We start from the raw sequence: 10,043 nt of genomic DNA on the forward strand, positions 1-10,043 counted from the left end.
GCAGTGCTGGTGCTAAGCTCCATTGCCGGTGCTGGGTGTTGCAAATGTGTCATAAAGCACACCCATGGCGACTTGCACCAAGTCAGCACTGGCACTGGCCTAGTACCAGTCAACACTGAACCCAGCACCGGCCAGATGCTGTCCGGAGCTTAGTAAGAGCTCTGAGCATTGGTGAGGGCCTCAGGGGCAAGGGGGAGGCGTTTCAGGGTGGGGGGAGGGTGGGGCAGGAGGAGGAACTGGGGCTGGAGGGGGGTGGGACTGACCAGATCCTGAACTCCGTGCTGGGTCTGACATGAAGTCTCTCAAATCTACACCAGTAAAATAGCCAGCACAGACTTGAGAAGCCCCATTGCAGAAGTTGGGGCTTTCCCCAGTGGAAGGGGACAAAAGTCCCCTTCCCTTGAGAAGACCTCCGGTAGCCTAGGCAGTGCCGCTGGATGCAGCTGTAGCTGCTTTGTCGCCTCTGCACCTGGTAGAGCCACCAGCTTTAGGATTGGGTTGTAAATTTCCATAATCTGCTCATTCTTTTCCATTGTCTGACACAAACATGAAGATTATGTTTTCATAAACATGGAGATTATGTATCTGCCTTATAGAAGCCATTTACTGCAGTGCTCTGAAATCTGACTAGCAATCTCAGGGATGCATCTGCCCTAATCCTGCTATTTAAGATCCTATATGTGGGATTTAAATCTAGGACCTTCTCAATGCAAAGCACATGTTCTACCTCTGCACTGCAGTTCCTTCCTTCAAATGTGCCTCACTTGAGCTATAAAGCAATGCTCAAATGGCCGCAGTGGCAGGGGTATAGATTTGGTGTATAGAGTCAGGGCATGTAGCGTAGCCACCTTGCAGCAACTAAGCAGGTTTCAAACTGCATGGGTAATGACTGGTAGACTGTCTTGACCTCCATGAGAGAAGGAAGGTGCAATGTACATGATGTCACTAGTTACCTATTTTCTGTACTGAACAGATGTAGGTTGCACCCTTCAACATGAGCTGCTAAGGTGGCTCACAGAATTGACAAAGATTTTAAAAATAGAAAAAGTGAAATCAAAATATATTAATAAAACCAGAGCAGAAGAACAACACGTGTGTGCTCCTGTAGTGATAATGTATTATGGCAGGGTCAGAAGTGGAAACTAGTTTAGGAACAAAATGTTCATTTAAACTTGCACAGAGTATTTGGAGGCAACAGTAAGTGGGGGGGGGGGGCAGGAGAAGCTTGTGTGTGACTACTCCAAAGTAAGTCCCATTGACCTCAGTGGAACATACTCCCATGTAAGTGTTTTTGGTGATTCCAGTGTCCAGTATTGAATCTTTTCAGGAATGTTCGGCACCAATTATTGTAGTTGTGATATTGATATATGTGAATGGTTGTTTATTTGGACAGGCCTTGGGTTAATTTGCCCCCTTCCTGCTGCATATGTGAGTGCTTTTTATTATTATTGTATGGTTGTTTTTATTGTTTAAATGCAACTGCAGTGCAAACCCAACATATGGGGACAAACACTCCCTTATCTTTAGGAGAACTTCATGACTGACCCCCATCACTGCAGGATGCAGGGCATGCTCAGTTGGCATGACAGAACCAGGAAGTTGGATAGGATTGGGCCCTCATAGTACAAATGAGAGTGTGGGCCCCACAAATGGTGTGGGCCCTCACACCACTTAGTACAAATTTTTAACAAGCACTGTACAAGCAAGTGCAAATCAGTGCTTAAAAGGAGACAAAATGCAGAAAAAGTAAAAATCATTTCTTTTTAATCTTAATACAATTTACATTCTAGAGCAGGAGCATCAAACTCATTTCTTACAGAGGGCTGAAGTTAATATTCATGATGCCTGCTGAGGGCCAGAAGTACTGTCATGAAACAGGTGATGGCCAGACATAAGCACTTTGTTCTCACACACAAACTCCTTAGCTGCAAACGACAGAAGAGAAAATATACAAACCTTGTTTATATTTTCAAGATATGAGAAATTCCAATTAGCTATGCTGGGAGAGCCCAATTATAACTGGATAAATTTCTTCCAGGGGCTTCATCAGACCCATGGGCCTTATGTTTGACACCCCCTATTCTAGAGCAGGGGTGTCCAAACTTTTTTGGCAGGAGGGCCACATCATCTCTCTGACACTATGTCGGGGGCTGGGAAAAATTAATTAACATTTAAAATTTGAATAAATTTACATAAATGAATATATTAGAGATGGAACTTTTTTGAATGAACAAAAGTCTCGCAGAAGCTCAAGGCCTATAAAAGGCCTTACACAGAGCAAGGCTGTCCTTTCCTTCGCTGCTACTGCTGCTTCACAGACATGAAACAGCAAGCAGTGGAGGGAGCCTTCAGCCCGCAGCTCACGCGAGAGGTTGAACAGTCACCCTCACATTGAGAGCACTCATGTCAGGCCAGCATGGGCTCTAACAAGTCTCTGGAGGGTCCCCCCCCATGGCCCAGATTGGGGGTCCCTGAGGGCCACAGATGGCCCCCAGGCTGGGGTTTGGGCACCTCTGTTCTACAGTATCAGTAAACCTGGGAAGACAGATAGATAGATAGATAGATAGATAGATAGATAGATAGATAGATAGATAGATAGATAGATAGATAGATAGATAGATAGATAGATAGATACTCCATTGCCTTTCTTTGCTTACTGTCTGCTTCATTGTCATCACAAAATAACCCAAACTGTTCTTTCTAAGATTGTGAAATGAAACAAGGCAGGGGAAGGCCTCCAAGAGATAACTGGTAAACAATTACATGTTTGTGGAAAGGAAGGAAGGAAACTATCTTGAAGGGAAAATGCTGTTTGAGAACACCACTCCTGTGAATAGCTTCATACTTCTGGGCTTCTCTGATGTTCCTAGGCTCCATCCATTACTCTTTACAATACTCTTTTTGGTCTACATGAGCACCCTTTTGTGCAATGGACTTATTATTGCAATAATAAATGCTGACCATGGACTTCACACCCCTATGTATTTCTTTCTTACACATTTATCGGTCTTGGAGGTTTGCTATACCTCAGTCACTGCACCAAAGATGCTGGAGAACTTGCTTGTGAAGAAACCAACCATTTCATATCTGGGATGTGCTGCCCAGATGTTCTTCTTCCTGTTCTTTGGGGTGGCAGAGTGCTTCCTCCTGGCCTCAATGTCACTTGATCGGTATGTGGCAATATGTAGACCGTTGACCTACCAAATGGTCATGAACAAGAAATGTTGTATTATGCTGCTGGTTGGGTCATGGGTGTGTGGGAGTGCTGTAGCCCTGGGGCACACCATATTTATTTTCCACTTGCCATTCTGCGGCATTGTCATCAACCACTTCTTTTGTGAGATTCAGCCGCTCTTTGAATTGGTTTGTGGAGACACTTTTCTCAATGAGGTTCAGGTCATTGCAGTGGCTGTGCTGGCCATCATGGGGCCTTTCTGGATGATCATCTTCTCCTACAGTTGTATCCTTCACACCATTTTCAAGATGCCATCTTCACAGAACAGATACAAAGCTTTCTCCACCTGTTCCTCACACCTCCTGGTAGTGACTGTCTTCTATGGCACAGCAGGTTTCATGTACTTAAGGCCAAAGTCAAGTTATGTGCCATCAACAGACAAACTGCTATCTTTGTTCTATGCTGTTGTGACTCCATTGCTGAACCCTGTTATCTACAGTTTGAGAAATCAGGAATTCAAAGGTGCCATAAAGAAACTATGGAAGAAATATCTTTCTCACTGAACTGGGAAAAAAGCTAGCAAAAACGAAGAACGCTGCCCTGTTATAGTGTATGTGGACTGTGTGTTCAGTCCATCCCTTCCAAATCTGTAACCCCCCACACCCACCCCATTTCCTGTTGGAAGCAGTAAACTATGTTAGATGGATCTCTTGTGATTCAGCCCAGTCTCATACAAATACACACAGTCTTTTTGAACAGTATAGATCAGGGGTGTCAAACAGGAGGCCTGCAGGCTGCATGTGGCCCCTGGAAGCAACTTATCTGGCCCCCATTATAAATGGGCTATAATTGACTTTCTCATAACTTGAAAATTTAAACAAGATTAGCACATTTTCTCTTCTGTCATTTGCAGCTAATGGGTTTCTGTGTGATAATAAAATACTTCTTTCTAACCATCATCTGCTTAGTGATGTCAGTTTCTGCTTAATGATGTCACTTCCAACCCTCAGCAGTGTTACAAACACCCTCTTTCCCCAAAAGGCACGTGTCCATCATTATTTCAGAGTCCGGCAGGCCTCCCTGAAGTGAAAAGGGATGAAATTTTGCTGGCTCCCAAGGAAAGGCCCCTCTATGGTTGATTAAATCTGGGTGCTTGAGGTCTGACTAGCTAGCAAGAACAAATCCTGCCTGAATGTTAAATTGAATTACAATTGCCCAACTGGGTAGTTCCTTTTCAGACTCTAGGCCAAGAAGTCCTTCCACCTGAGATAACACACCCTGCCACACTATTGTTCAGTAGAAACGTCCTGGATGGGCCATCAAGCTCTTTTCTGACCTCCTAGAAAACTCAATCAAGGCCAGGAAGCCCAAAATGCATCAGTCAAGAAGCTCTCCAAACTCCTTTGTCCTGCAGATATTCCTTTGTTTCCTTTGTGAAAAGTCCTATAACTTCCCTGCTCTAGAAGCAGATTAGACAGAACAAGACAAGAACAGAAGAAAGAGTTCATTCACTCCAGAGGCAGTGGGGGAGTACAGCCTGGCATTTCACTTTGGAAGAACCTGGGAACTTTGCAGCCCTGCCTTGAAGTTCAAGAAGGACTTGAACACTCAAGCAAACCAGCAGACTAGGATAGGTGATCCCCCCCTCTCTTCCCAAAAGATTAATTCTTTAATAAACTCTTTATCTTCTTTGAAAAGCTCTGTCTTGTGGTTACTGTTAGCCTAATTTTGAGGCGCTTTGAGATGCTCATCCATGTCAACGATCCCAAACCTTGTCACACTGCTAGATTTGACCTCTGGCTTGCTAATTTCCCCAATTTCAGGTATTTGTGTATGTGCGCGTGACACGCGTAGGTCACACGTGTACATGTGAAGGAGCAGTGCTGGCAACAGCTGGCACCATGAATGCTAACTTCAGCCCTCTGTATGAAACAAATTTGATACCCTGACAGAATATAGAAAACCCATTTTTAATATTCTTTCTGTGATGTGATATGATTTCAAAATAATCAAGAATCATAGGAATTGGACTGCACATTTCTCGACAGTAGTTATGTATAATTTTTGTCGCTCCCGTGAATTTGAAAAGTGTTCAGTACATGAATATATCTGAGTGTTACGTATTAATCTTGACTCTGAAACGTGGGCCTTTCCATTTTTGTGACTCAATGAAAAAGAGCAATATGAGCATAATCCAGTTTATTCTTTCCTGTTCATGTTTTATCTTGCCACAGCTCTTTAGACTAGCCCAGGGGTCTCTAAACTTTTCGGCTGAAGGGCCAAATCAAATACCTGGCACAGTGTTGCGGGGTGGAAAAAAAAAATTAAATATAATATTTAAATAAATACATTAGAGATGGGACTTAGATGAATGACTGAAATGGATGAATGGGCTCAAATGTCCAGGATTTCTCCAAGCACCAACACAGCCCAAGAACTAAAGCACACACACTTAAATGGACCCCCATTCCCCCACCCCACAAGCACAACTCTGGTTGTGTTTGGTCAACTGGGCCAGAGGCTCTCAGGGGGTCAGAGGCTGGCCACGGGCCAGATAGAGGCTCTCTGTGGGCTGCATCTGGTCCCCGGGCCGGGGTTTGGAGACCCCTGGACTAGCCCATGCTTTTCTGTCCCAGAGTAAGAACAAATTAAACTAGCCCCCAATGTGGCAAAAATTGGTGTTGATCATTTAAGAGGTCTATTTGCAAAATGCAAGTAGGTAAGAGATTTACAGCCCAATCCTGAGCTCCCATGGCATGCAGCTTCGACAGCACTGAAAATGGCTGCTGCCAGATCCTGCACACCACAAGCTACCGTGGGCAGCACCTTGAGAGACGGGGACTTTTGTCCCCTTCTCCTGGGTAAGGTAGGTAACCCCACAATGGGGCTCCCCCGGCATGACTGCCACCTGACTGCCCTCTCCCCGCCTACAGCCTCCCCGTCACCCCTCCTCCCCGCCCTCTCTCTGCCTCCGCCTGTCTCCCCCCTCCCCGGAACGCCTCCTCCCTGACCCCGCTTACCGTGTGACCACCGAGTGGCAGAGGCTGAGTGCCCGCCCAGTACTAGCCCAGCACCAGCCAGCGCTGGGCTAGCATGGGCACTGGCAAGCGGTAAGTCTCACAAACTTGCCTGGAAAGTGTAGAGAAGATTACAGCCTCAGAGCCCAAGCCTCTGCATGTCTACTCAGAAGTAAGTCCCATTCTAGTCAATGGGACTTACTCCCAGGAAAGTGTGGAGAGGATTGTAGCCTAAATCTCATGCTTTGGATTGCTGGGAACAGGGTCTATGAGAATAATTTTAGCAGGGGGTACAAAGTTTCTTCTGGGCAGGGGGCAATGGGTGCAGGGGGGCAATGGGGGCAGGTAGAACGGGGGGGAATAGGGCAGGGGAGGTTGCTGACAGCCACAATAGACTTTGGAGCTCAGGTCTACTAGACTTCTTGATGCAGAGCCCAGGTCTACCTGACCATGCAGCATTAGTAGCTAGATAAAGTAATATGGAAAACCAAACATGCTCCTAAGTCTGTAAAATTTTTGAAAGGCCAAATTGCTCTTGTAGCAGGCCAGTTTCGACACTATGTTAAGGAGGGTCATGGCTGCTTTCCTGGGCCTGGTGTGTATGGCTTGCAGCAGCAGTTAACACTGCATGCACATGGTTGTGCCCCAGCATTATTTACTAGTAGTTAATTCAGGTAAAATAGGAAAATGTCAGATCCCAGGAACTTTCTGGGCCCCCTCCTTTGGCTCCTGGACCCCCTTTCTGACCCTGGGCCCAGGTACAAATTACCCCCTTTACTCCCCTCTCCTAGGCCCTGGCTAGGAAGACTTGCTTTCTGCAAGCATCTCAGTCTGATGGAGGGGGGAATTCGGCAGAGGGTGCCTGGTTTTCCTTCTCATTTTTGGCTTTCAGAAAGGCAAACCAAACAAGCTGGAGGTAAACACTGTGTGGGTTTTTTTTTTAAAGCAATCCCCCTCTGTTACTACTCTGTGTGTGTGTGTGTGTGTGTGTGTGTGTGTGTGTGTGTGAGGGAGGGAGGGAGGGAGGGAGGGAGAGCGCTCCTCTTTGCTGCATTCCTTCTGGCTACAGGGGTTTCTCCCTTGGCTTCCTCTCTCCCCACAAGATTCTCATTGATTTTTTCGGAGTCTTCTGCACTTGCCTCTTTGATGGCTCAGGGGCTGCAAGGAGTCTTACTGTTCCTGCACAAGGCGTGCAATCTTTCAGAGCCTCTTCCATGGCTCCAGGGCTACTTCTGTGGCTATGCAACGCACAGCTTTTTTGCAATGTTTTGGGTTGCCTTGAAACAGAGTGAGACACCAGCAAAGGTGTGTTCGACTTTGAATTCCACCCCCCCATTTGCATTGAGATAAATCCTCAGATAAAAATCAGTGTATAAAAAGGTTGCACCTGTATAAACCTTTTCCCCAGGTATCTGAGAACATGATGTCTCACAATTCCCTTAACAGCTCAGTGAGTCATGCTTTCATAACACAGACATGATTTAGAACTCATCAGGTCTGTTCTATCAGTCCTTGCCATTATCTACAAATGTGAAAAGGGCAAGTATGTTTCCAAGGACTTTTGCTTTCACTCCCAAAATTAGTAATGTACTATACGTTTCATTCATATATATATTTTTTTTTCTTTTAACATCTGAAATAAACCTCTTAGGTCCATTTAAATCAGCACCAGCATAGGTGATGATAGTGGGATTTTCAGCCACTGTGCCATGGCAAATTGATTTGTTGTGAATGGTTGGGAGGTGTGCTGTGGGTGTTTGTGTGAAGTCATTTCTTTGTAGGGCCACTGGGGGATGTGAGCTTCCCATCAGTTGTGCAGTGTGCCTTGTAAACTGTCAAAAAACCGATTTTCTGCCTTGACAATTTTAGCACCTTATCAGTGTGCAGTGAGCTGGCACAGAATCAAGTAGTCTGCTTACCTGTCTCTATTAGTGGGCATTAAAAAAGGGCCACAATCTCTGTAAAGAAAAGGCTTTTTATTCATCTGAAGAAACCTCTTCCTGGATTGATGCAACTTTTGTGGAGAGAAGGTTGATTTATCTATTTGCTTTTTTTTCAAAAATCCTTCACAAATGAATAGTTTAGTGACTCTGAGGAAAGCTTATAAATAAAATCTGCATAGAGTTGTTGTTTGAAAGGAAAGACGTCTCCCACAATTGGCTATGAGAACCTCAAATCCTAAACGTATGAGACTGAAATCCAGAATTTCTTATTTTGTCTTTTGAAATTGTTAGCTTGACATTAGATTTCACTATCTTATACAGCATTTTATGGTACTTTATGTTCAGACTCATTGAAATTATCTTATAAATATGTATATTTACTGCTGCCTTATTATTGATTGTTTTATATTTTTTACAATGAGGTTTTGTTAGTAATATATGATGTAAGCTGCTTTGGGCTTTGGGTCATAGGAGAAGCATAATATAGATGTTTTAAATGAATAAGCAATAAAAAGTAAATATCTTCTTTTAAAATCCAGAGTGTTAAACAGAAAAAGGGTCTCTACCATTAGAATGCCTAGCAGATTATTACATATCATCAAAAAAGAATAATGTGAAGGAAGCACCAATATAATCCAATCCAGTACAGCATGGTTCATATGTACATTAGTGTTTCTTTTCCAGATGCAATTTTCCGCTATATGCAACGGCTTCTCCTATGCAAGTCCGCAGCAAGATCGGTTTTGCACATTCACCCCAGTTCATGCAAAGATGTGCCTCCTGTTAGTGACATGAGCGAGGAAGCAAGAGCATTCTTAAAACCGTGGATCAAAATACTTCTGCTTTTGATGTAAGAAAGATTTTAGTACCCAGTTTCCTCAGGGCCCCTTTCACTTCCTTGCTCCTGAGACTATATATGATAGGGTTCAGTATTGGAGTAATGACAGAATAAGACAGAGAGAGCCATTTGTCAGTATCTAATGAATAACTGGACTTGGGTCGTGTGTACGTGAAGTATAGCTGTGCTGCACACCCAAAGAAAGAAATCCTGCCTTCTTCTGAGATGAGATTCACTAGCATGTTAGGTATGGTCACTGAGGTGAAGCACAGTTCCAAAAAGGACAAGTTCCGTAGGAAAAAATACATGGGGGTTTGCAAGGCAGCGTCCACGCTGATGATGACAATGATGGTGATGTTTCCTAGTACTGTAAAGAAATACAAGCATAAGAACAGCGCAAAGAGAAAAGCCTTCATTTCTGGGAGTTTGGAGAAGCCCACTACAATGAATTCAGTAATAGTGGTTTCATTTTCCATCGCCTGTCCTCCAGTATATCTTCACCTGAGAAAGTATGGGAGAAATTATTATTGCTACCACCACATTCTACAACCAATTCCATTCTCACTTATAACATGTACAGTCCAATCCTATGTGTGTCTACTCAAATGACCTGCCATGTGTCCAATGAGTTCCTTTTACCCATGTGTTCACTTTACTCCCAGAAAAATGTGAATCCCAATTCTAGGCATGTCTACTCAGAAGTAAGTCTCACTGAGTTCAATGGGATTTACTCCCAGGCACCTGCTGCCAAAGGGCGCAATCCTAACCCCTTATATCGGTGCTTTCCAGCACTGACATATGGGCAGTGCAGCTCTGAGGTAAGGGAACAAACATTCCCTTACTTTGAGGAGGCCTCCATGAGTGACACCCAACTGCAGGATGCAGCACACGTCCCATTGGCACCGCTATGCCAGTGCTGGAAAGCACTGACATAAGGGGTTAGGATTGCACCCTAAGTTTCTGTTGTTTCACGTGTGTCTATAGTATGTATATATCAAATCAGAGCTCTAAGCAACATTTTAATTTCAGATCACTTCTGCCAGTCTTGATATTCTGAGGCGTAACTGACT

The 10,043-nt window shown here is 44.3% G+C and overlaps 1 protein-coding gene across 1 annotated transcript; it reads left to right on the forward strand.

Annotated features, from left to right (window-relative positions):
• Positions 1-2,805: 2,805 nt before the first annotated feature.
• Positions 2,806-3,738, forward strand: LOC136652430 (olfactory receptor 10C1-like). Its single transcript, XM_066629370.1, has one exon. The coding sequence runs from the start codon at positions 2,806-2,808 to the stop codon at positions 3,736-3,738; it is 933 nt and encodes a 310-aa protein (XP_066485467.1).
• The last annotated feature ends 6,305 nt before the right edge of the window (positions 3,739-10,043 follow it).

The sequence above is a fragment of the Tiliqua scincoides genome, chromosome 5 (genome assembly GCF_035046505.1).
Source record: "Tiliqua scincoides isolate rTilSci1 chromosome 5, rTilSci1.hap2, whole genome shotgun sequence".
Taxonomy (NCBI): Eukaryota; Metazoa; Chordata; class Lepidosauria; order Squamata; family Scincidae; genus Tiliqua; species Tiliqua scincoides.